At 37.4% G+C, this 27,725-nt stretch overlaps 1 protein-coding gene across 3 annotated transcripts; it reads left to right on the top strand.

Annotated features, from left to right (window-relative positions):
* The first annotated feature begins 239 nt into the window (after positions 1 to 239).
* LOC121522255 (coiled-coil domain-containing protein 138-like) lies at positions 240 to 26,140 on the top strand. 3 transcript variants are annotated; one of them, XM_041806422.1, is made up of 15 exons: positions 244 to 705; positions 991 to 1,027; positions 2,485 to 2,599; positions 2,693 to 2,793; positions 3,133 to 3,296; positions 3,574 to 3,711; positions 6,246 to 6,365; positions 8,240 to 8,317; positions 8,438 to 8,557; positions 9,098 to 9,250; positions 9,348 to 9,464; positions 10,455 to 10,677; positions 15,769 to 15,942; positions 21,600 to 21,738; positions 25,578 to 26,140. In XM_041806422.1, the coding sequence occupies exons 1-15, from the start codon at positions 625 to 627 to the stop codon at positions 25,702 to 25,704; spliced, it is 1,887 nt and encodes a 628-aa protein (XP_041662356.1). In that variant the 5' UTR covers positions 244 to 624; the 3' UTR covers positions 25,705 to 26,140. The 3 variants fall into 3 exon arrangements, with proteins under 3 accessions (XP_041662357.1, XP_041662358.1, XP_041662356.1); XM_041806423.1 differs by lacking the exon at positions 21,600 to 21,738 and having other exon boundaries at positions 240 to 705; XM_041806424.1 differs by lacking the exon at positions 15,769 to 15,942 and having other exon boundaries at positions 241 to 705.
* The last annotated feature ends 1,585 nt before the right edge of the window (positions 26,141 to 27,725 follow it).

Genomic DNA, 27,725 nt, shown 5'->3' with positions numbered 1-27,725 from the left:
TATTCTGCACTGTCAGAGATTTGAGACAGAAAGAAGACAGTTAATTTGTGATCTCAGGAGAGAAAATGTGTGTTTAGACATTATAGACATTCTACTAAAGGATTCAGAAAATAAGTGTTACAAGATGTTATTTCAGTATCTCAGACAAACACATTTGATAGAGGGAATCTATTTTTTTTTTTTTTTAATTTATGTTTTTTTGTTAAACTATTAACATTTAGTTTAAGTGGTAGTATTAGACATTCTGGTCCACACTCCTTACCAGTAGGTGGCGGAAATGCACCATTTCGTTGTTTGCCAACCGCCAAATAATCCCAAGAAAGAAGAAGAAGAAGAAACTGTTGTGTCTCACATGACCGTCCATCCGCCAAATTTGGATTGAGTTTTGTTTTGGTTGCTCGGAGCTGCTTCAGAAACGTCAAAAATTTGATATTACGAGGTTGAATCGAGTCTTACCGAAAGTGTAGCAATTGGGATTCCAAAAGAAGTGAAGTAGAATGTTGAGGTTTTTTTGGAAGTCTACCGGAAGACTACATTTTCTCTCCCTATGGGTTTGATGCTTGTTGAGTATTTCCAGGAGCAGAGAGGATACAAAACTGCATACTTCGACAACTCACAATAGTTATGAACATGCAGCGTAAAAACCACGACACTGCTGGTAGAGCTGAGAAGCTGACGCAGAAATATCTGGAGAGGAGGAAACAGGTTTGAGTTTAATGAAAACTTCAGCCGGATGAATTACCATGCTTTCAACGTTTCTGGATAAATGTTTGTTGTCATGTTGTTGAGTGCACCTGTGACAAAACAAGTAGTCTTGGCCACCCTTTTAAATTCTTACTTCCTTTGTCTTTGCCTTATGGGCAATCAAGATTACTCGGTTATGGATGCGTATTTGATATTATAATTTGTAATAAACCGCTTGAGACGCTACAATAGTGTTGCATCGCCATCAATCCATTGTTCTTAAACAGCCTGTTATTGTGATTTCAGCAGCCAACACTAGAAGACATCTCAGGAGCCAATGATGGTAAGTACACCTCACACAGGGCCTCAAGATGCTCAAAATACAACTTATTTGTATATTTATTATCAGTTTAATCATTTCTAGAGAAATTCTGAGAGGATGGGAATGATGAGAAATACCTTTATTTTTACCCTTCTCATTCTTCTATCCTGTAATACACTGTAAGTTTAAAATTATGCACTATATTACACAGATATGGGGTTCTTTCTCACCTGAGTCTGAGCCAGTGTCTATTAATGGTTCAGCTGAAACAAGCAGAGGTGGAAGAAGTACACACCTGTTTTGCTTAGGTAAAAGTACAGTTAGTCTGGTTAAATTTACTTCAGGAAAAGAAAAATTACTGCTTAATAATTCTACTTAAGTAAATGCAAAGAAGTATTTAATTTAAAGTTTACTTGATGTAAAGAGTATCTACAGAGAGGTTGTACAGTAAAATCTGATCTTTCCTTATTGGCAAGAACAACAAGAAAATAGATCTCCAGCCAGGTTGTTCAGATAAAGCCACACCTCTATAATAAAGTAAAACACACAGCAAAATCAACAGTGCTAATTATACTTAAAGAGTTGAATTTAACTCTTTAAAGTGTCGATGTTGATCCACACAACATATAGTTAAATTACACTTTTAAAGGTGTGAAATATTTTACAATATGACAGAGCTGCAGTTACTGTTGGAAATCTGCAGCAAGGTGGGTCTCCTGTGGTAAGAAAAAACAGAAATCCAGCCTCAGCAAGTTTATGCCTACTGATTAAGTATATGCTCTCTTCATTATTAGAAGCAGATTAAGTCACAGGCAGGGACTGTTAACACAGTGGAGAACTTCACACATGGTGCAAGTGTGTATGAAAGGGAAAACAGTAATCCACCAGAAACATGAGCAAAAGAACCCCAGCAGAGATGACTTGCAACATCCAAACACAACCAGACACATCTAAAAGCTCTGCAAAAGTGCATTTTGGGGAGCTTTACCCACATCCCCCAGATTTGAAATCGCAGCAAACAGAGCTGAGATCAATTGATTCTACAGAGTTAAACTAACACTGGTGGATCAACACTGTCAAATTACTCAAACACTGAAGACCATGTCACTCAGAATGGAGTTAAAATTTCCCTTTGGGAATTAAGATCAACCCCAAAATGTTTAAAACTGAGATATCAACAGTCATGTTTTAGCTGTGCAACCGCCTTTTTGGGATGTGATGCTACTGTGTAGTCAACAGAGGTGGAAAAGAGTATTGTACTCATGTAAAAGTACAGTTACTTTAGAAGTATAAGTAAAATCACTGATTTCAAAATGTACAAAAAAAGTGTACAAGTACCCGAAAAGTATGTAATTACAGTTATCTGAGTAAATGTAACATGTTACTCTCCTCCCCTGTGTAAAACTTATAATTTATAAAATAAACCAGAGACCCTCTAAACTAATATGCCTAACACTTCTTTAATTCACCTTTTTCAGTGGGAGTACAAAGGCCGATTTTCACCAAAAGACCCAAACAGCCAGGCAAAGAGATGAAATCCTCCGGCAAAGCTTTACACGAGCTCTTCAAATCAGTTAAAAACCATCCTGACTTGTAAGTTTGATATGAATCCTATTACAGCAATATTTATGTTTGTGATGAAAGTTGTGACTTGATCTTTTTTTTTTTGGTGTTTTCTTTCCAAAGTTTTGGCAGTGATCATATTTCACATGGCAGCAAAGAAGATCTGAGTGGGGACGCCACATGTGCTGAATTTCAGGGCTCTCAGCTGCTGTTTACTGAAACCGGTGCATAAGGATTTCATTTCTGACATTTCTGTGCTTACTGAAATGTCGTCTTATTGCCTAATAGGAAAGTTAAATAAGTACATACTTCCTCAAGAAAATTTTTTTGAAGCATAGCCGCATTTATAAGATTGTGCTGTTAGAGTAAATTAGATGATAAATAACAAAAACTGCATTAGTGTCCTGAATTTTAATTGAGTTTTAAAAATGTTTTACTTTTCTGCTGCTATTTTTGTAGCTGCAAGGTTCTGTTACTTTGCTTAACTTTTTAAAAAACTTATTTTGTAGATAGATAATAAACTAGAGTCAAGATTATCTTCAGTATGCCCCTGCCTCCAACAGATGTGACCTTGCCTTCATGTCTGGATGGCAGCCCTGGATCTGAGGAAACTGAAGCAAACAGGATGTTTCAGAGAGTGCATGAACTCCCTGACTCAAGATGCCCCTCTACCTTAGTACTAGCAGAGGTTTACCGGGAAATGATGACCATTTATGAACAGCTGAGGGTGAGAAAGCTGAACTCTCTGAATGATTGTGTATCCCTCAATCACTAAGAATAACAAACTGACTAGGATTTTGTTTCTATGACAAATGTGTCTTGCATAACTCCAAAATACAGTAAATTATGATGCAAGTGGCATGTTTTTCCTCATATTTTGCCATGGATGTAATGTGTTCTAAATAGTTTAAAGATAAATAGACCATGTTTAGTTAAGTATTGATTGATTTGTAGCAAATTAATAGTAACAAGTCCAAGTTATATGCATTTATATGTGTCAACAGGCAGAGCGACAAAAACAACAGCAGTGGGAGAGGGAGCTGCAGGATCGAGAAAGGAGGGTGGAGCAACAGGAGGAGAGTTTTGGGAAACTGTCTGGTCTGGAGGAGATGTTACAAACTCACATACTCACTGTAAAGGAGGTGAGGCATACAAGCTCCATATTGTCACTTTTAATCTGATGGTGTTAGAACTGATTTTTGCTCAACCTTGTTGACACTCTTTTAAGTCATGTTATGCTGTCAGTTTTGTAGCTTAATCCTAACCTTGCAAAGCAGATGGATTTACCAGCCTCCATGTCTGTCATCAGGCAAATCCATCTTGGAAAGCTCCAATCCACAAGTTTGTGCTTAACAGCACGCTTTTCAGACCGATCAGCGTCATTTGAGGAGAATGAGGCGGTAGCTAAGGGCGGGGATTATTTATACTAGCTGTTTCATTGGCTGCCTCCAGTGCAGCAATCAGCTCGTATGTAGCTACAACATAGTGACAGTTTTATCAGAGCTGGACCACATTTCTGTATGAAATAAATAGTAAAAACAACACTTAAAGCTTTTCATGAAGGAAAAGGTGTTTCCCCTCTTCTGCCTTGGCATGAGTTTGTGAGAGTTGTGGGGTGGTGGTTAGTTGTAATTTTTTTTTTTTTTTTAAGATTTATTTTTGGCCTTTATTAGATAGGACAGTGGATAGAGTCGGAAACAGGGAGGAGAGCGGGGAGAGACATGCGGGAGGTGGTGCCACGGGCCGGATTGGAACCTGGGTCGTCTGCATACATGGCATGCGCCTTAACCACTCAACTACCAGCGCGCCGGTTAGTTGTAATTCTAGCGGAGTGATTAGCTCGGACGTAGCCACAGCAGCAGTTTTATCTGATCTGTACCACATTTCTTTATTAAAGCAAGAGCAAAGAGCCACATTGAAAGCTTTTCATGATGGAAAAGATGTTTGCTCTTCTCCTGGCATACTCCGGCATGGGTTTGTGATCGTTACAGGTGGGGTTTGCTAGTGTTTCCAATGGCTGCTGCTGTGGTAGTTATTAGCTCAGATATAGCTGTAGAAAAGTGGCAGTTTAATCAGAACTGGACCACATTTTCTTTCAAAATGAGCAAGGAGCCACACTGAAGGCTTGTCTTGGCAGAGAAGCTGTTTTTGCACGTCTTCTGACTGTACTTTAAATAAATAGATTATATTCACCAAGAGGATTCTCAATTTCCAACAACAACAGCAGTTGCCAGTCAGCTCAGGAGCTGCGCCTGCATACATTCTTAGTTTGTCTTGTCCTCTGATTGGCCCGTCATGAATGTTACAGACAGAACGTTCCTCCAATCACCTTCAGAAATTTTTTTGAAAAGCCCAGCCTTTCCCAAATGCTTTCTATGGGAGCTTTCCCAGATGAATGTGCAATATATTTATGAAATGGATCTATGAAACAGTCTAACTGACATATCAGGTTAACTTAAGTCTAGATTTATTCTGAAAGTTTATCAGCATATCTGTGATACAACACAATTGATGTATCTATTTAACAGTCTGCTGCAAAAGTTCATGTTAATCTTCATTTTATTTGAAGAATGTAAGATGCTAACTATTGCTTTTACACGTCAGAGCTTAGTTTCAGACATTCAGGTATTTTAAGTGACATCTTGGTAGTTTTTCGAGGAATATTCCGTTTCCCAATGTTGCAATTTAATATGCAGTCATTTTTAAGTTCATAATTTTATATATTTTTCAACAAACAGCAGCAATACATCATTCTGTTTTACAACCAACACGATATTAGATGGATTGGATAGAAAATGTTCTGTTCTGTAGGCCAGGCCTCTTTTTTATAATGAAATTCAATGTTGCATCATCTGTGAGTAACATTTTTTAATCTATTTTAATCACAGCAGTAAATTGACTGATTTGCTCAACTTACAGCCTCGTGAGCTATCATCATTACAGTTAGGGCTGAGCAGTTTTGTAAAAAATCTCTGTGAGTTTGACTCATATTGCAAATGCGTTATGAATTGTTGTATTGGAGGGAGTGATAATCTTTTATGGCAATCTCATTTTTTAGAACAAAACATACAAAATAAGGAAAGTAAGATTTTTTTGCAAATTATTTAAGAAAAAACTGATGCTTCAATGTTTGATTGATGTGTAGATCATAACTGGGCCAAAAACTGGATCAAACTGGTATCTTGAATAACATATGAGGTCAAAGAAATATTGCAGTAGGCTATATTGCTATTTAATCTAAGTTGGATTAATAAACAGCCTTAGTGTGAGGTGTTTTTAAAGTTAAAGCTCAAATCAGGATCAGGGCCTTTCAGATTTAAAATCACAAATATGAAATATCATTAACATTTATGATCACAAATACTGATGGCAGGGTTAACACTGAGCATGTGCTCTGTGGATTGGAGCAGATTAATAGACAGTCAATATGAAAGTGTGGCATCTAACACATTTTCAAAACTGGTCAAGATCTTAAAATCTTTTAGTGCAAACCAGGTCTGATGGTTCAACAATAATGCAAAATGTAAAAAGAACTTCCCAGCATATGGGGGAAGTTGCAATAAAGTGACTTTCACATGATTTTAAAGGCAAACTCAAGTCAGCATAATCACTGAATCCACATTGTGAATGTGGTGTGGTTTCATTTAGAATTCATGCATGTGTTATATGTCACCAGAAACACCAGCAGGAGGTGAGCCAGCTGCAGGATCTTCTTCGAGAGAGGACCAAAGAAAACAAGAGGCTTAAGTCCAGCTTTGACACCATCAAGGATTTGAATGACAACATGAAGAAGCAGGTTAGAAAAGTTCACATACAAGCCATCAAGGTTAATACAGGAACGTAAAACTAACTAAATAACTTTAAAATGGAAAAATCATTTTTTTTATCAGAAACTAAAATTAAAAACAAGGCTTTGTTAAAAAAAAAAGAAAACTGAAATTGTATTCTGTGCTTACAAAACTAACTAAAATGAAATGGAATTAGAGACAGTTTTAGTTTTGGTCTTTGACAGCAGTAGAACGACCAACACATCCTGTATGATTTGCCTCAGGTGTGGTGATTTACATTTTGAGTAACTTTGTTCAGTGCAGTAATTACTTTCTTAACAGGGTTCCTGCATATCTTAAGAAGTCTTAAATTGAACTGTAGAAATTTAAGGCTATAAATAGTATTAAAAAATCTTATTTTTACAAGTGAGAGGTCTTAAATTTTAGATATTTTTGTCTATCCATCCTTGTTTTCTAGGCCACAATTTTATTATTCTTTTAGAGTATGAGTCCACTTGACAACAGCGTTTACAGCAGTGCAGCTGCTGCTCACTAATAATTCCATAAATATATATCCAGAATGCAGGGATTCCAGTGTTGGATGCTCAAAATTTCTGAGGGAGGATCCCCTCTCTTATTTTATATTCCTCATTAAATAAACCTTGTACTGTTATGAAAAACAAGACATGCTCGCTACCGTCAGGGCAAACCAGTTGTCCTCTTAAAAGCCCGCCCTTATTTTGACAGGTCTTCTCTGACAAAAAGCTTAATTCACCTTATAATATTTATGCTGTTAGGAATCAGCTTAAATAAATGGTTAAAATATTTTGTGATGAATATCAGTTGAAAGTAAATTGATAGAAAAAAGGCATTAAATGTTCCAGAAATCACCAAACTTGGGCATTTATGGCCCAAAAATATATTTGTCCTAAATAATTTTGACAGTTCATTAACAGTTAATTTATATAGAAAATTCAGCCCTAGTCCGGTTTACAGAGAAATCTCACGCCTGTCATTTATGACTGTGTACTGTGCAAAAATGGTGTTATAATTTTTCTCAGTTCAGGTCTGTCAAAGGTCTTAAAAAGTATTACATTTGATGTTTAACTTTTGGATCTCTGGGGCACTTGGGAATCTGACTTATGCAGGAGAGTTTGCACAAATTTAGGAAAAAGCATTAATTTACATGTTCTGCAACATATCTTCAATAATTAAAGCTAGTTTAACATCTAGTATTAATGTTTGTAGGACCACCCAAGCCTGGGAAGTATAAAACTGTCTGATTGATTGCACAAATGGGCAATTTTAGGTGAGATTTATTCAAATTTGAATAAATAAAAGGAAAAGTAAAGAGCACCCTGTTTGGGCATTTATTTAAAGCTTATGATGTCCCCTTTTTTCTGGTCCTTTTGGGTTTTGCCCCTGTAACTTATATTACTGAAAAAACTAACACTAAAGCTAATAAAAGCTGAACTAAATCTAACCATTTTTGCAAAATTAAAATTAAACTAATCTAACAAACCAACAGGAAAAATTACTGTTCATTTGAAAAAAGAAGGCTTTATGTCTTACTTTGATGAAGGGCTTAATTTGTAATTTGTTTACTTTGACAAAAATTTTAATTATGAGTCTGGAGTAGCCAGTCATATCACACAATGTAGCAAGACAATATTAGACTTAGTTTTATATGTTAAGACAGAAGTGTCAAATCAAATCTGCAGCTCATTTGGTTGGAGAAGTGACCAGCAATACTTTGACCCACTAGAGGGCGCTGTGACATAACAATAATTCAATTACTGCAGTTAGACTGTTTTTGTTAGCATGAAATGAAAGATTTGGGATATTTTTTCCTAAACTGTGGTCTTCATAGCAGGTTAATATTCAGTTTCTTCATTATTAACAGTTGGAGGAGATTAGTAAACAAAATAAGAAGTTGGAGATCCAGTCTAAGAGGGTGCAGGCTCGACTTGACAACCTGCAGGTAAGAACATAACAGCTCATAGCTGTTTTAATTTATAATCACTGTCAGTGCAATTTCCAGTCCGTATGTTTTTGTCCAGCATCTTTGATTCAGACATTCCTTGAAATTGATTAATTTCAGAGGAAATATGAGCACAACGCAGCATCAAGAGATTGTCAGAAAGTGAGTGTTCTGGGCACAGAGAGTTTGAAACCAACCAAAAAGGAGAAAATAGCTGCCTCTGGAAAACCCTTGAACAAGGTACATCTTTTTTCTTCTTGTTCAGAGTACAAAGATTTGGTCTGATTAAGGTTTCATACCTTTTTATTTACTGATGTGTTTTAGTTTATAAACACTTTGCACATTTTTTAGCATGGTAAGATGAACTGCAAAATACTCTTTTACACATTTTCAATCTTGGCAATCATCACTTTAGTTGATAACGGCAGATCATCCATGGAAAAAGCTGAGCTTCACAAAAATGATTTTCCTCTTTCCTGATTCAGATTGACTGAGCCAAACTTTCATTCAATGATCATATGATTTCACAGTCTTATCAACACCTTTAGGCATGCCAGTGAAAATCCTAGTCTTAAAGGGATGTTCACGCTTTTCTGAATAAACCTGTATTTCCCATGGCTGAACTTCAAATAGATAACGTTTTTTGATTCCAGTCACATTTATTTAAATCTTGGCTTTTTTTGGCTCCCCTCAGGTGCAGAATTCATTTCAGGATGTGAAACTGACAAAGTGTGTTGAGATAAAATTTAACCCTGCATATTTGGACTCTTCTTCCCTTAGGCCTGCTCCAGTCACACATCAACAAAGCTGCTTGCCCTTCTCCTGGACTGGGTACTTGATGGAAAGACGTTCTTATCAGTAGCAGGAAACAAATGGAAAGGAGTCGACCAGTGTCTGCCTCCAGAAGTCATACTCAATGAGAGATGCCTTAAGGTGGTATTTTCTTTGTAGTTTACCTTTTATGGCAATTAAAAGACACAATAATATGTTTAGGTTGTGATCAGTGACACAACTAGTCTCTATTTCTTAGGTGCTGCCTTTATTAGCTGATCAGCTTCACCACACTCCTCCGTCAGAAGAGGACCTCCTCCTCAATCTTCTTCGTCTCATCCACTGGGCTCTGAGACATATGGACAGCAGTACACCGGTAAAGATGTGATACCATTTTTACTGCAGTAAGTGATGTTGGATACATCAAAGAACAGAAAGTACTACTAAAATAAAGTGGGATAAATCTGGTGTGAGGGCTTTGAGCCTTCTGTTTTCAGTTTTCACTCTAGTGTCCTAAAATATCTGGATTCTCAGATAAAGGAAAGTTTCTGAAGTAATTCTAATTCAGAAGTGTGTGTAATGTGCTTTTTTTGCTAAAAACAAAATAATTTAATTTCAAAACAACGGGGTTGTCCCCTTTCAAAATGTGTATCCTTAAACTTCTGATCTGCCACATGGTAGCCAGAGATACTGCTTTTGAAAATAGAGCCATTTCATCATATTAAAGACTGTTTTAGATATTTCTCCCTTTCAGCTGTACCTGCCTTGCTTTGTTATAAATTACCTCTGCTATAAAGCAGTACCAGCAATGAAAGGCAGGCTTACATCTGTGTAAAAGTGCTGTGAAGTCTGTAGCTGCTTCGCCTTTACAAAAGAGAGGATTGTTGCTTTTCAGAAAGCTCTCGTATTTTTTTATAGTATCTTACAGAAAAAAAGCACGCAGTTTTCCCCAGTGCATAGCTACACATCAGAGGAGATGCTTCTGCTTCAAGCAGAGCATATCCACTTCATCACTTTATTTCCCTTCACAGCGCTGCATACTTAAATGTTTAGTCCCAGCTCATTGCCCAATCACTACCCCCTGACTGTGAACTGACTGCACGAGCAGTGGCCATTTGCCCCTGGCCCCCAGTTTTCCCTCACTCAGCCTCTTCTTTCCCAGCAGGGAGCTTTCTAAATGCATTTATTGGCTATATCAGTTACTTGGAGGAGCCTGTAGGCTCCCTGTCAGACTTGCCGTGTATTTTGATGTTTGATGAAGATCATTGAAGGCATATCAGGATTATTCACAGATATAAAACGCATAATTGAATGCAGACAGTTTACGATGTTGAGCAATAACCAGTGTGTGTATGTGTTTGCACAGCATGTAGCACTGTCTGCCACTCTGCGGCGGATAGGAGAACAAGTGTCAAAGCTGCCAGCTCAGGTAACGGTGTCTGAGTCAGATGATCTTGGCTTCTCCAACACCAACTGCTCCAGCAGTGGGGCTTCTACTGGACGCTGCAGGAGCGGACCTCTATACCGCAGCCCCTGCCGTCACATACGCATCCTCTCTATCCTCATCGTCCTCCGCACTGTCACACAAGGTAATAACACTGAACACATGGTACCAGAAAAAATATCTACTGCTGCAGACAATCTCTTACAGGGTCTATAAAGCAAAAAAATGACCTGAACACTTCCTAAGAATCCAAGGTGACTCCACTAAAAGTCCGTTTTGTCCAACCAACGATCCAAAACCCGAGGAAGTTCAGTTTACATAAAACAGAGGAACACAATTTGTGCCACATTTAGAAACAGGATATCACCAAATTACTTTGAAATTTTAAAGACAGGATCTCAGTTTCTGCAGATGGTGTAGCTAATCTCCTGTGATGGGAAACCATAGATCTCTGACTCATTTCATTTATCTACTTCCAGCGTCCAGGACTAAATGTAAGCAAAATGTTTTTCACAAAGAGAAGACATCTGATGTTAAGCAGTAACAGAACTGTTAAAGGTCATTAAAATGAGCAAAATGGAAATCATTGGAGAGGTAATTGAATAAAAAAAATTAATGTGATCCTTTATTCTGTTTCACTGAGCCAAGTTGCCAAAGTCTCACTGTGAAACACTTCAAAAATGCTTTTTATAATTGCTTTCCATGATTATTTTATTCAGCTCAGAAACAACAAGAAAGTGTCAATATTCACCCAACGGCAAATTATTGTGAAAGAAAGGTACTCAGTGTAGTCGAGTTGATTGCCTGTCCTGGCAGTTATACATGCATCCATATTATAGGAATGTTATGGCTGCTTACTGAGAGTTGCTGGCCCGAGTTATAATAGCTAGTCTGTTGTTAATTATCACTTTGCACTTTGTTGTCATCTCCCCTGTGAAGGTGTGAACCCATGACAACAGCAGGATGCTAAAACATGCAACTAAGTTTTCTCAGGAGTACTAAAAGCATGCTGTGCTAAATTCTCAATTCACATTTGTATCCATATTTTTTAGTTTTTATTTGTTTTTCCAAAATGAACTCAAATGTTTCTATGTGGTCTAACTGTACACTGACACTCAGCAAAAAGGTACAGTATATTTTCAGTGTTGTCAAATCTGGCCATGAGTAGTACATTAGTGGGTTACAAGACAGGCATATGAGCTCTCATGTATGATATTAAAATGTAATTTGTATGAATACTTACTATTACCATGAAATGGTAACAAAGTTTGCCATAAATTACATTAATGTGGACTAACCTCAAATCTAAAGCCTAGGTTAATGAATAGTCCTGAAACATTTTTTTCTTTTTGTTTGATTGTTTTAAGTCAAAATGAGAAGCATTACATCACTGTCACTGAGTAAGATAAGAAAATAAGTACAAAAATGCCCTCTGACAGTGATGCTTTTCTGCAGCAAAGAAGAAGCAAAATAAAATTCATTATCACTGCTTTAACCCTTTATAGGGCACTCTTTGAAAAACTAGGGAATTAAAAATTGAAGCCCTAGAATATTATTGATGGACATTGCAAGACCGTTTTAGTTTTGTTACTGATATATTTTTTATTATTATGGGACAAATCAGGGTCAGCCAAGGGACCATTTATGGTTCCTTGCTCATTCATGCTAAAAAAAAATCATCAAGTTTATGCATATTAGAATTTTAATAATGGGACTATTGTAAATGTAAAAATGGGACTTTCATATTAAGATGGGTTTTTTTAATTAAAACAATCATTTTATACAAATTATTATTTGTGAGTTTGAGTTAGTGAGGTTGATTTTAGATTCTGACCTCTTTTAAAGGCAAGATTTGACTAGCTTCAGAATATAGTATGATTAAAGAAGGTATCACTAGTTTTAGCTCATAATTCCAACAGGAGACTCATAATAATCACACATTTCTAAGCAGTGATGAGACTCAAGAAAAATAAAAACTGATTTTTTTTCCCTGTTCAGCTGTTAAACTGTTATGCTGTTGTAGATTGACTGATATCGCATATATTTCACTATTCATAAACTCTTTGTATGTATATATATATATATATACACACACACACACACACCATACTGTGCAGAAGTTTTAGGCATGTTTGGGCCAAAATTTGAGGCTGAAGTAAGGCATTTAATGGTGAGTACACCCACCTGAGGGCCCCATTGGGCGGGAAGGAGGATTGACACAACCCAGGTCATGCTCTGGATGTCTTTGTACATTACCAAGGGCATGGAAAATAATCTGTTTAAAACAAAACAAAAACCACAGCTTTAAGGGGGCGTTATGGGTAGATGCAGTGCTTAAACATAGCCTAGGGTACTGTTAGGGCGAGTAGGAGGGTTGCCACAAACCCCTGGTTGTCATGTTCTAAGCACCTGAAAATTGTTGGTGGTTGCTGGGTGTATTACCAGGGGGCAAAGGCCCCACTCAATCACTCTTTAATTTCTTTCAAACCTGTGGCAACATCTAACTACTCTGTAGGCTGCTATTATCAACATTATCACTACCTTAGTATGGCTTGTTAGATGAGTTGGCTATATGTCTTATCATAGGCATGATTTTATACCCCTAAACGTGTCTATGTCAAAACACATTTTTTTTAAACGCTAGAATTTCAGTAAAATTTCCAGTCTAAAGTCTCCCTCACAGAGAGAGACTTTAGACTGGAGGGACGGTCTCAGGAGCCAGGAGAGGACTTAAAAGAGATGGCAGAGAATGACAGACATATCACAAGAGTCTGGTATTTGATGATACTTGTCATATCAATGCTACGTTTCATAGGATATATTCACAGTATCAGCGAAGGAGTGGTTCATACATAGTGGTAAAGCATTTTCCTAACATTCATAAGCATTGTTTCGCTGGCCTATCAGTCTTATGATCTTGATATCGTTACCCCCTCCCTTTCCCACTCAGATGTGGTGAATTTTACTGAATATTGCTTACTGGGTTTATACATCATCTCATCCTGGCTTTGTGCAGAAATTTTAATGGCAGAATGAGTTTATAGTTAAGTCAGGGTGAAAAAAATCAGCTGTTTGCATTCAAACATTAAGCATACCACAAAAAGAGCTTTGTGTATGTGTGAAAACACCATTTTACTCTGGCTTAGAAATAACCATGACTTTGATCCAGACTCAAATATCAAGAAATCTATTTTTAAATTTCCATGCTCGATACATATGGTCTGAAAAAGATGATTCCTAACTTTTTTAATGATCTCACATCAGTTCTTCTAGTACCAACAAGACGTTAATATTTGACATGTAAGATCAACCATTGGAGGAGGATTTTGTACAGATACTCCAAGTCCCACAATACATGTTTCTTCCCCTCATTTAACATCAAAGCAGATGTTTACATTTTTTATTGGATATGATATTGGGCTTCTGGGTAATTACATCCCATAACATCTTAACATGTTGTGTATTACAGCTGCTGCCATACTTCTGTTAGAGTTCTGATCTAACTCAATCCTTGGCCCTGTGATTATGCCAATTAAAACAGTTTTGTTTTCTTTCCTGTGCTCATTAGCCTCACAGAGCTGCTAGTGTGGCTTTAGGTTCTTAGTTTGATCTAATCCAAATATTTGAAAAGGGCAAGGAGCTTTCAGCTACATCCAAATCTTGCTCCCTGGGCTTCCACACTATAAATCTTCTTGCACTCCATGGGTGCAGCCTACACTATATATCTTGACATATGTTGTGAAACTCACCTTTGAATCAAGCTGCCATCTGCCCTTTAAGCTCCAGGGCTCTCAGTACGTCTCTATAGACTATTTTCTGTCAATCTGCTCACCAGGTTTGCTTTCCTTTTTTCTCTGGATTGACATGAAACTAAATTGAGTATAATGGAGAGATGTTTCATTCCTTCATATTTGCTGGACTTTTTACACATAATAGATACCATTCTGGAGGGAGTTAACCAAACTCAGTCCAGAATCATAAAGCAACCTTTTATCCCATGTCAGGTTGTGTAAATCCAGCACTGCTGTACATTTGTTAAGAATTTTCTTAGAACTTCAGAGATTCTCTGAACTATTCGAGGTGATCACAGATCGTATGTTTGAGTCTGTCAGCGAGGAAAGGCTCTGGTCTTCAGAAGTGACTGCAGAGAAATGCCAGGCTGTAATACCAACATACATTGATGAGATAGAGCCAGCAATAAAGGAAATGCTGCTCTAATGAGGGCAAGGAGATCAGAAAAGGTAGATAATTGAATTTTGTGAATTGTTTGTAATTTTTTTCACTAATATCTTAAAACTTTATGACTTAAGGCTAAATCATGAATAACTGTCAACTAATTTATAAATCGCTTCCATCCTGCACACATCACCTCATAAGCATTGTTTTTTAGACTCATAGCATGTTGTTAAATGTATGAATGAAGTGCCTGTAGAGACACACGCTCTGCTTGCTGTGAGCGTGTGCACAAAGGCAAGCATGCATGCACTTATATACAATGTGGTTTTTTAACACCTGGCAGCAGTACCATATACCCTGGTAAACTTTGGGTGGGGTACGACGGTTTTAAAAGGTGAATACCTCCCAATCCTAGTTGCATCACTTATGCCTACTATTTACACTAAAACACAGCTCATGCATTCAAACTGGCGTTGACCAAGGTGCAAAAATCCATCCCAAGGTAGAAACTTAACCAGTGCTGATATTGTCACCAGTTCACTGTTCATCACCACTGAGCCCTGGCGATCGTAGCTCAGTTGGTCATCTTATAATCGGAAGGTTGTGGGCTCAATCCCCAAGTGACAGTCACATGTCAATTTATCCTTCAGCAAAACACTTAACTTCTGCGTCGTTGGAGTGTAAATGTGCATGGATGCCTATGAATGGGATAATCTACTACCTACAGTATGTCCAAATCTGCATGTAAAGTGATAGGTGTGGCCTGTGGTGTAAAAGCATAACTAGAACAGCACTATAAAAGCACAATTTACCATATTACATAAACCAAATTCAAATGAGTTAGGTAATTTCTATAAGCTATTTTTACTTTATTCTCATAGTTTATTCATCTCAGTTTATTTCAGTTTCATAACATTAGAGGTATTTATGTGTTTCAGTAGAATTATTCATTGCAATTGGATGGAATTTTGTCATGTAATTGAACCACATAAAACTGACAAAAGTGGCCAGGTTATTTTTTTGACAGTACAGCATGCACATCTCTCTTTACTGTCTGCAGCTGATGTGCTGGCCCAGGCTCTGGAAAGTCTGCGAACAGAGCTGATATTTGAGGAGAGCCGAGGCCTTTTCATCCACTATGGAGGAGTTCGTGTATTGATGTCCATGCTGCTGGCTGGACGAGGAGGTCTACATTCACCTATAGATATTCTGATGCAGCTCACTGAGCAGTCCCGTAAGTAAGCTTGTCTCACATGGTTTCGGTTTGTAATCCATGATCCTTATTTAATTGTTAATGTGCATTAGGGATCATGGATGGAAGATGGACTGTGAGTTTGTTTTTACCTTTAGATAAATTATTTATTGAATTTACATAAAACTAAACCGTATACTAGGAAATTTTGCATCTTATAAAGCAATTTATTATACAATGAAAGTTGAAAATGAGTGTACCAAGTGCAAGTTAGATCATGACAAAGTCTAACAGTTCATTATTATGAGTTCACACAATTTGTATGAACTGAAACAGTTTATTTTCAAAGTAGTAGTAGGAAATTTTTTCTTTTAAAGTTTATTTTTTCATGTTTTATCTTTGAGAAAGGGCAAAATGTAGGTTGATGTTAATCATGGTGCCGCCAATAGTTTCATGTATTTTGTGGACCAAGACTTTGTGATGAATACACATTTATCTTGGAGCAGGTTGAAGAAAATAAAAGTTTTGTGTTAGACAAATAACCAAAGAAAGTTCAGGCAACGGCAAAGAGGGCATGTTTCAGCAAGTGTTACAATAGCTGATAAATATTCAGTAAACTGGACAACTCAAAAATCTGAGACATTTCTGAGAAGTTCCAGGGATGGAGGGAAAGATGGAACAATTTCTGCAAAGGCTGTTGAAGAATATTCAGAATATTTCCAATTTAGAAACTCCTCTGTAGGACTGATATTATTAAGTGTTTATGTGATCTGTGAAAGCAAATAAGGCCCTTAGGAATATGACTTTTACTCCTGTTATTTTTAACAGCAGCCACTGGGTTCCTGTCAGATGCAGCGATCCAGAGTATGCTGCCAGATCAGACCTTTTTTTTTTTTTCATATGGCAAAAACTCAGTGAAAAACATGATTAAGCATTACGAGTCAGGAGCATGAAATATGTCATTTTAGAACACCACCTACATGTAGAGGACTAACCTTGCAAATGTAGTGTATTGGCCAGATTCCATGTCTGTCATCAGGCCGGTCCATCATGCAAAGTTTCAAGGCGAAACACTGATTTTAGGGCATAGGATGGCCAGACCAGTCAGCACTGAAGAGAGCGAGGTGGAAGCTATTGGTGTGGTTTTACTGAACCGCAAGCCTGTATCTAGTTGGGGCATGAGAGTATGGCATGGATGTAGCTATTGCGGTAGTTTTATTAGAACTGGTTAAGACAAGGTACAAAACACTTAGTCTTGAGAGCTCAACACAACTGATATAAAACTTAAGTGCCTCACAGTAGCTTTCAGCTATACATTTATATTTTGGTACCTTTTAAATACTAATTTGCTTTTGCAAAATGAAAAGCTTTTATCTTATTTTAAGAATGTTTGCCTTAATATTTCCAGCGGTCCTCATCTGTGCACTCAACATTTTTCATCTTTGGACAGTGACTTTGTGTAAGAAATGTCTCAGGCTGAGGTAGCCTTGAAAGAAGTTAAGATCACTCCTTTAGCCCGGATTTATTGACTGTCTTTTCTATCACTATTTACTTAGATTTATAACAGCTCCTCCTGCTGTATCACCCTGTATCATCCACTATAAAAAACCACATGTGATAGGTAACAGATTCCTTTGAGCTTACATCAGTCATACACAAAAGCCATGGATTAGATCTGGAAGTGACGATCATAAAACACTGGACCTCCACAACCTCATGGCTCATTTATGGAAAGACAAAAGACTGACAGAGGTGGACCAACAGCTGCACTGTGTTAACATGGAAAGGCCAGTTTAAAAGGGTTATGAGCCATATCATTTAGGTGTATGCTAACACACAGCAGAGACATTCGCCAGACCACTGGGGCTGCAACCATGTGTATATACAGTTGTGTGTTTCAAGGGGGCAGTAAATCTAGCTAGACTTGCTAATTATAATGTTTTACAAGCAGTAATGAGGGGAGACGGGAGAAGGGTGAGGTTCCCAGGAGAAAGGTTTACACCTGAAGGTTTCCAGTAAACCAGACAAGGTCTACGTGTACAAAAACAGACATGCATAATATTCGTGGTCATATGGTGACAACTGAAGTTCAGTCACATGCACTATGAAGCAACAAACATATTGAATCAGTTTTCATGGATCACAAAGTGCACTTGGCTACCTCAATACATTGGTCAATACAGTTATTCACAGATCACCAATGGACACATGAGTGCTTCTCTATACAGAAATCACTGGAAAATGATGCCAACCATTTTAGATGAAAAAAAAGATTTGAGCTACTTTTGAGTCCTTAAAGTAGCAAGTTCTTTGTGCAGAAAGCTCATGTAGCAACAGCAGCAGACATCGATCCAAGTTTGGAGTAGCAGAAACAACAAACCCTGATATTGCCTGTTTCCATAGTCGATATCTGTCCAGCCTTGCTTGTTGCAATAGGATATCTGTGTCTTTCAGAGATCCAACTTTTTGGCTCATCTCAGTAATAAGAGCTCATCTTTTGGCTCCTACATGGCTCCTAATTGCTAGTTTGGCTTTTGAAATGTGTATTAAATAACTGGCTCTCAAACGAGAGCTGTCTCCTGTAGTTCATATGAAAGAGCTGGCTCATATTTATATGTACATGTTCTCGCTGGGTTATATTATAATTAAACACAGTTTTTTAAATCATTTTTATGCTGATGATACCCAGTTGTACCAGCTCATTAAATCCGCTGACCCTGGTATGCTGAGTTCTGTGAACAGCTGCCTGTCAGAGATTCAGAGCTGGATATCCTATATTTTTTACAATTATGTTGTAATAAGATAAAGATCCTTTTAAGTAGACTGCAGCAAATCACTCAAGAAATACTGCCATCTGCCGGTTCCTTATTTGACAGTGTCAAACCAGCTGCAAAACATCTGGGCGTCTAATTTGACAGCAACTTAAATTTTGAGTAACAGAAAGCTTGTACAGTCTTGTTTTTATCAACTTAAGAAATATTTCTTAAGTTAAGTCTGTTCTAACTTTTAATGACAAAGAGACAATTTGACATGCTTTTATCTCATCATGGCTTGATTATTGCAATAGCCCTCTTTCCTGCCTGAGGCAGAAATGAATAGATGGACTTCAGATGGTACAGAACTCAGCTGCCAGGATTTTAACCAGAACAAGAAAGCCTGGCCACATCACTACTGTTTTAGTCTCTACACTGGCTTCCTGGGTGTTTTAGAATTGATTTTAAGATTAGATTGATTACTTTGAAAGCCTTGCTCGTAGCTACATCTGTTGACCTTTTAGTACCATATGAGCCAACATGTACATTGAGGTCTTTAATTGTTCCCAATACCAAACTGAAAACAAAAGGGGAAGGAGCGTTTGTGGAGAGGGCACCAAAAATGTAGAACAATATGCTGGAGATCAGGTCAGCTGAGTCAGTAATCGTTTTTAAATCTCTTCTTAAGGCACACTTTTATACAAGAGTCTATCCTAATTTTATTTTTGTATTGAATTACGGGTTTTAGAATTCCCTTAAAAGACATGCATATTCTTTAGCACTTTTAAATGGATATTATGTCTTAAAATGTTTTATTTATTGCTGTCCTTGTAACGCACTTTGTAATTTTGTCTTGAAGCTACTATGGAAATGAAAGTCATTAGCATTGTTATACTACTAATAGTGTAACTATAATTCAATTAAAAGTTTTGATGAAACAGTAGGGTTGGGTATCGTTTTGTTTTTTTCTGATACTGATGCAAACTTGATACTTTTTATACAGTGACGGTGCCTAAACGGTACCTGAACCAATAGTTTTGAGAAAAAAAACGTGTTGACAGTAACCGGTAGAATATTTATAAGCCGTCTGGGTATCATAAACGATTTAAAGAAATATCTTTGTAAGGTGCCAGTTGAACATAGGATAGCAAAAGGAACGTGGTGTACCTTATCACATAATTCATACAAATTCCATAACATATCCTAATAGGGTATCCTATTTAACTATAGATATCTGTGTTGTAATTCAGCCTGGTAGGTTTTGGATGTTTTGGTACCGGTACCATTTCGGTACCGATTTTCGATATTTGTCTCTGGAGGGAGAAAAGCTGTTAAAGGGGCACAGGTAGCCTCTTAGCTCAGTAAAAGACTTCTCAAGTCTTGTCTCCTTTTATCTGGCTAGAAGCATTGTAAAAGAACTGTAGTATTACGTAATATGTGATATCGACCATCTCCATGCCAGTTCATCAGTTCACTTCTGGAAAACCTTACTTTTTGTAGAGTGTAGGGATCACAGCCAATGTATGTACACATTTTCTGATGATAACTACAGTGTGCAGGCCTACCTATAGTTGAAACGTAGTAACTTTCCATTTATTCCTAACCATTGTTTTTCACTTTTTGCCCCCATCTGACTAGTACAAACGATCAGGATCACATGACTACAAAAAACCTACAGGGGTAGAAGTAAAGCCTGTGATAACAGTATCTATATAAAAAACAATGAATGATCCCTATTCAGATGCCAGTTTGAAATATGGACATGTTTTAAACATGATATTAGCATGGTCTATTCATTCACATTCACTGATGCTTTGTCTGAACCCTTTGTGTCTCTTCCATTTGCACATGGTACCTTTTAGCATCTGCGTGACGCATATCTGTTTTTTCAGCTAGCTCAAATCTAAGCCCCTGATGTTAAGACTGCTCCCAGTGATGTAGTAGAGACAGATAGTCCTTCTTATAGTCCTGTCATGGGTGATGGATGACACTAGAAGAGGTTTGAGCCATGTGTGAAACCAAATTGCATTGTCGAAACATTATTTGAATTCACCATGTGATGTTTTTATCCTCCAAAGTTCATTCTGTATTGATTTATCCTAACTTACTAAAACCACAGGAAACGTGTGGATGTGAATAAGGAGTCTGGGAGTCACAAAGCATCAGTGTTTGATGGCCTGGGATGCCTTACTCACAGTAGTTTTATAACCTTGGGGTAAAGTGATGTTATCCTTGGACAAAGTCAGACCAAGCTATCCTTTCCTGCTTTTTCCTTTTTCAGATGATCAGACTCTCCCCGTCTTACCTTTTCTGATGTGAACCTGATCCTGTTCTTCTCTGTCCAATCTAATGCTGTGATTTAATGCCAGCAAAAACTCTGCAGCAGCCAAAAAAGCCCCTCTGTGTCTCAGATTGTATTCCTATACCCTCATGCGTGGTCAAAGACAACGGAGAGTTAGTTTTTGAAGCAGCAGGAATGCAGCTTTAGCAGAAACAAATGTTTGTTTACAAGGAACCGACTAATTTTAGGATTTCATAGGGTCCACATTTGCTTTTTTTTAAGAATCTGCAGTTCCCATATGTGTGGATTGATGCAGTTGCCATCTCTGTGTTTCATCTGTGCTTGTGTGAGGTTTGTGTTTGATGAAGGGAAGGTCAGAGTTAAGAGTGACAATATGGAAGCTCTTCCAATTACCATCTTCACAGAGTGTGTCTAAACAGCATTTGTATCCCTGTCCAACTCAGTTTGATTGTTAAAGTGTTTTCATGGTTTGTTTTTCTGACCATGTAGTTTTCATTTCTCTGTTAATCTGGAAAATATGGCTAAGTTGATAATTTTTCCCCCCTTCAAACATTCTCACAGTGAATTGAAATGTGTTGCTGATTAGAGAAATTGTTTTGAAAGTATCTTCTTTCTCTGTTCTGCTTGTCTTTGTGTGCTCACAGGCTACTTAAACCCCTTCCTGGAGGCATGTAGCTGTGAGGACTTTTTCCACATGGCCTCCAAGCTTCTTAAAAACTCTCATTTGGAGCTCCTGTCACTGGAGAAGCTTTCCATCCTTCTGCAGAAGCTCTCTAGCATCAGGTAGACACAGTAAATTTCATATACATTACACTATATTAATGTAGGTAAAAGAAACAGAAAATCAATGCAGCCGCTGTTGCGTTCTCTGTAGTCGTTGCACCGGTTTCACTTTTGGGGATGGGTTGCAAAAAAATAGTATTTTTGTTGCTGGTTTATTGGTCATTACTGAAAGAAATGAACGAATGGTCCTCTGTCACCGTGCGTAACCTAATTACTTCTTAATAATGTTGTTTTCATTCATAAACTTAAAATAGGGGAACCTTGTTAACCTTAATTATTCTTTAAAATAAACAACAGATAAAGAGAGGAGATCATGATGCAGATCTCTCAGCAGAGGAAGGGAAATGTGTGCTCATGATACCGAGCAGCAAAGTGCCCAAGCGGGTCGTAACTGACTGAACTAATGACTTAATGTCACTTTGATCATGAAGCCTCGCTTTAATTACTGTGATTGAGATTTAAAGGGAAACATGAGGAAAAGACACAAGAAGATATCATAAACCTCAAAATCTCATCATGATATGTCTGTTTGCTTCATTATTATAAACTTATAATCTAATGAATTCATTCACAATTTGTTGAGATGAAATTTATACATTGTAATGACATGATCTGGAAACAAAATAGTCAATTAAGAAGATATTAAACATCCATGAAAGCTGGAAAAGCCTTTCTTTGCTAAAGATAAACTGCTACTTGTCTTTAATTCTCAGACAGTAATGACTGGGGTGTTTTTTCTCTCTAAAGTTTTACAGAACAAATATAATTGTTGGAGCAGACCTGTGTTCAATTATATTGTGTAATAAGCTTTTCTGTATGAAGGCTGTTAAGTGGGATGAGGTTTATGAGCTCAGGGCTCTCATTTATAAATGATGCATACACACAAAACGGGCCTAAAGTTGGCGTGCAGCACTTATCATGCAAATTACGTGATGTATAAAAACCTGACGGTTAAATGTGCTCACCTGTCGGCGAACTCTGACCACCATGGTGAAGTGGTATATTGAAGCCAGTTTGTATATTGATGCATCTTAAACGATTAATTTTACATTTAATTTTAAACACAAACTTGATTCCACTATCCACATCACAATTAGTAGACAGTTTCATTTTGTATGCATGCCTAGCAAGCCATATTTCACTTCCTAAAATGAAAATTCATCTTTTTTAAATAAATGCAATGAGTTTCTTTATTAAAGTCTCACTTCCATGCATCCTGATCGTAGGTATTGACACCTTAACGCCATCATTTGATGTAGAAAGCCACACACCAAGAAGCGAGAAAATACCAGCACAAGTGCCTGTATTATATATCATATTGTCCTTGTTATCTCATCGTGATTTTTACTTTGAATATATTTCAATTTGATGAAAGACGTACTGACTAATCAGAGAAGCAGTGTCTGCATCATACAGATTAATCTTCACCCTCTCATCACTGAGTAAATTGTTATCATCTGCATGTATTTGATCATATAATTGAGCAGTGTGTAAATAAAGCTTGGACAGCTCCCATATAAGCATACTATATTCTATAATCTGTCATAATTTATGCTCAGCAAAATACAAATGGAGTAAATAAATAAACGCCTTTGTTCGTCAATCAAACTTTTATTTATTAACTCATTGAGTGCCATTGACGTATATATATGGCATTTAAAAGCCAACGCTTGAGTGCCATTGACATATATATACATCAAAGTGTTTTTTCGGCGGCTGGCACAAGGGGGCGCTCTCACGCTCCCTGTGGGTAGTTTTGGGGCTTCTGGGATACGTAGTCAGAACACGGAAGAGACGGTAGATCAAAGCCACTGAGATCAGAGAGAAGTGGAGACGCCGGGATGGAGGTAATCTAAGCCAATCTAAGTTCTAAAATATTCAGTATCGGCACAAAATGACCCCCAAAAACCGAAGGAGTCAAGTGGCCAGTTTCACTAGCAGATGCTGGAAGAAACTTTAAACTTTTGCGTGAGAAATCGCTTACTCCCTGAAGCTGACACTGAACTTAACGACAGCGAATCCAGGGATTGGGGCGTTCATTGATCTGCCTCGGCCGGCCAAGAGGCTAAAGAATGCTGCGAGGTCTCACCTGTGCGTCGGAGAGAAAAGTCATCCACTGCCAGTTTGATGCATACAGCGACAACACTTCAGAAACTGACTTTTCTGACCCAGACTCTGAGGAATGGCTGCCGAGTGAGCGGAGCGGATCTTGTTCTCCGTCCCAGAGCGATGGAGGTAAGTTAACGTTGGGAACCCACTGATTATTCAGCCAAATTTATCAAATGAATCCATCACTCATGCGCTCCTGTGATTTCAGAAGCAGACTTGAGAGAAGAGCAAGCCCTATGCAGTTCTGCAACACCGTCTGTTGGCAGAAAAAGAGGTAAGAACAAAAACAAACTATATTGTAAATTATGTATTATATATAAAAAACATATTATATATTACTTCTATAATTTACAGGAAGTGCCTGGGGCTACGCAAGCGGGAGAGGACGTGGGCATATCGGAGGTCCCGTGGCGGCTGTCCAGTTGTATTGTGCTGTATTTTGTATTTATTTTTATTTATTTTACAATAAAACACATTTGTAATACAATTTTCAGATGTCTTTTATGTCACTGAAGGCAAAATTATTACATTCAAATCACTATTTTGCTTGACAGACTCTCTTTCACAAAAATGCATTTTTCTCAGCTTTCTAGAAAAAAAAGTGGTCTTTTGGTGAAACTAGCCTCTATTCAGCTTCAGATAAATCAAAAATGGAACAAGCTGCAAACAAATGTTTTTTTTTTTTTCCATGATGAAATAGAGAGTTTGTTCTTTCATTTGAGCTGTTCTGTGTTTTCAAAGTCATAGTATTATGACTGTTCTGTGGGTCTTGAACGATGACTCAAAATGGCCAAAAGCACTGGCACAAGGCACTTTCCATTTTATAAAAGGGCTGGCACTCAATGAGTTAATATCCTGTGAGTAATTAAAACTCTATTTGATAATATCCTATAGTGGAAGAAAGATCTGACAGTATGGGAGAAAATACATGTGGCCCATAAACAAGTAAGAACTGCAGCGATACACATGCTTAATGATGAAAGTTGGATTTTCTTTTTGCACTGTCACAGGAGGTATTGATAAAATCCTGATGATACCAGTCTGTATCTTTAAGCATGTTGCTTTCTCATGTGTTTAAGGAAAATTGTGAGAATGCTCAGCTGAAGTGCATGATTTCTGAGGTTTAAGTAACATCATTGCAGAAAACTAAACAGATTATCTCAGGTTAATTTAGGGTTTGAATTGTGCTGTGCAACTTAAATACTGCACTTGATGAATAGAATATATTTTCATGCAGTTTTAGTCCAAGGTCAAACAATCTTCATTCCTTTATTAGTCAGACATTTTCTTGAAGACCAAAGCAGGATAGGAAAATGTTTTACCATACTTTGATAATGTTCAAACTTTTTGCTGGTTTTTCAAACACATTCAGAATCAAAAAGCATCTCTGCTCTTACTGTAAACATTATTAGGCTTTTGCTTCAATTGTTTGCTAAAAAAAATGATATTTTCTCTATTATGAAACATTTTTTAAAGTGAACTTATCACATTCTGCCCTGCATTAGAACTTAGTTTGGGGAGATCCAAGTTTATACCTGACAATGATGTGTGATTTCTCTTTGTGCATTTTGAAAATGTTTCCAGCAGTTTATCAGAAAACCAAACAGCAGTGATAGCTGTGCATTAGCTACTGTATAGATGAGTGGTCCTGTTCAAGTGTGACTCATTGGCAATGTATCCTAGTGACTGACTCTTGACTCTTGTCTTGTTTTTCTTTAATTTTTTTTCAGGAAGAACCGTCGTCTGTTTGAACTCTCCTCCCTTCAGCTTCAGATACAAGAACTGTACCAGAAAACCAACCACACTCACACCTTCCTGTGCCTGAACCTCAGGTCCATCCTCCACAATCTTCAATAACACCAACTAGTCTGTCTGCTATGCAGACCATGAGTTCTTTGAAAACCCCCAGCAGCTGGAAGAACGCAACTTTTTTTTCAGTGCAGCTTCTTTCTCCTTCGTCTGCCTTTAAAATCTAATCCTCACATTTCTTGTTGTTAGGCTCTGTCCTGCTCTACCTCAAATAACATATGCCAACTCACAATCTTCACTTTATTGTGACTTGTTTTTGTATTTATTTTGTCTGTCAGAAGTGATTTTTCAGTGTGTGAACTTTGTGGCCTTTCTGTTTTTTATGTAGCACAATAACAATCTGCTGTCTTGTCATCTGTTCTCTCTGGGATGAAACTTTTTTATGTGTCATTATTGCCAGTGGTTTTAATGGGTGTCTGATGTGCCCCGAGGAAGAGAGGTGACAGTCAAGCTCTTTTAATGACAATAAACAAAAAGAACCAAAGGTTATAAGGATGCGATATGCATATGAGTTGCTGGAATCCACATGTTTTCTGTAAACTTGTCATTGTTTGTTCCAGGGCATGGGTGAAATGGGCTGATGGGAGAAATGGTCTCAACATGGGACTCATTGCTGGTGTTGGTTGATGTAGGAGATTGGACGGACTGGAACAATTACTGCTGATATTTGAAACATTCTTGTTGGAAATCTCGTGGAAGTGTTGGGCTGGTTTGAGTCTGAAGAGACTGAGATGAGTATTTTAAGGCCTTTACAGCCACCAGACTTCTAAATTAACAACATCTTACTCTTTTTATTAAACAGTATTAATTTTAGGGTTCAAAACATTAATTAACAAAAGAATTTACTGGATCTCCTGTCTGAATCTCACTGTGGACTATAGAACATAAACTTCCTGCCTGTTTATGATCTGTGGCTCTTAACCCTCCAGGGACCCCTGGACCCAACTGGGTCCTTTTAGACACTTTAATTTTTAATAGTCAATATTTTTTCTGTGCTAATGCTAATGGTATGAGATTTTCCAATAGTTCATGGGTTGGATCAAGGTTAAAAGTTGCAGCCTTACTTTTCATTACACCATCACCGTTTTATGATTTAGTACTTTTTCTGATGGGACCCATTTGGATCCCAAGAGTCCTAAGTGTGAGTTTTTCTGGGGGGGGACCCTGGAGGGTTAAAGGAGAGAGCACTGTGAGGGCTGTCAAGGAAGCTAGGCTTTACAGTACTACAAACAGATACAGTTGAGACGTTCTTATTCATTTTCTTTATTTTTATTTCTTTGTGTTCTTGGATCCTGAAAACATCAGTAGATGGTATGCAATATGAATACTGAAGATCAAATATCATTTTCTACAGCTGACACAGTATAGCAATGGGTAGGGCTTTGTTCTTACACTGTAAAATCCAATTAGTTAACCTTACTTAAAAAAAATCATGCAAACTGATTGCCTTGAAAAAACAAAGTACCTTTAACAATATGACCATGGTAGAGTAAAATAGAGATTTTTGAGTTTAACTTGAAAAGGCTTTTTAAGTAAAGAACAGTTGCACTTCAGTTCAAATAACTAAAAATACTTTGTGTAGAGTACTTAGGTAAGGAAGTTATTAGTGCTCAAGGTTTAGTACAGACTAAGAAGAATTGCAATTTACAGCAACTAAATAATTTTAAGTGCTACAAACTCTGTATTCCAAATAGCTCATTTATTTAATTTCAGATTACTCAAACGATATTTATGGCAACTTGGGATTTCTCTGTTGTTTGTACGAGGAACAGCAATCAGATTTACTTGGTAAAATCATGCAAACCAATTGCCTTAGAAATATCAAGTAAATGTCATACAACTCAAGTGCTGCTAACATCCATTATGCATCAGACAGACATTACCTTTTACTTAATGACAGTTCACATAAAAAAGTAGAAACACAGAAGATCAATTTAACACATTGTTTTATTTCCCCTTTTGTCGACTGTGGTAAACAATTCAGTCCCAATTACTGTATTAGGAGTATTACAGTACAAGGCAAAAATAGGTTTGATTTGGGATCAACTGTAGCTCTTTTTCAAAACAAA

The sequence above is a fragment of the Cheilinus undulatus genome, linkage group 15 (assembly GCF_018320785.1).
Source record: "Cheilinus undulatus linkage group 15, ASM1832078v1, whole genome shotgun sequence".
NCBI lineage: Eukaryota > Metazoa > Chordata > Actinopteri > Labriformes > Labridae > Cheilinus > Cheilinus undulatus.
The sequence above is the reverse complement of the archived record's forward strand: the minus strand, read 5'-3'. Positions and strand labels throughout refer to the sequence as shown.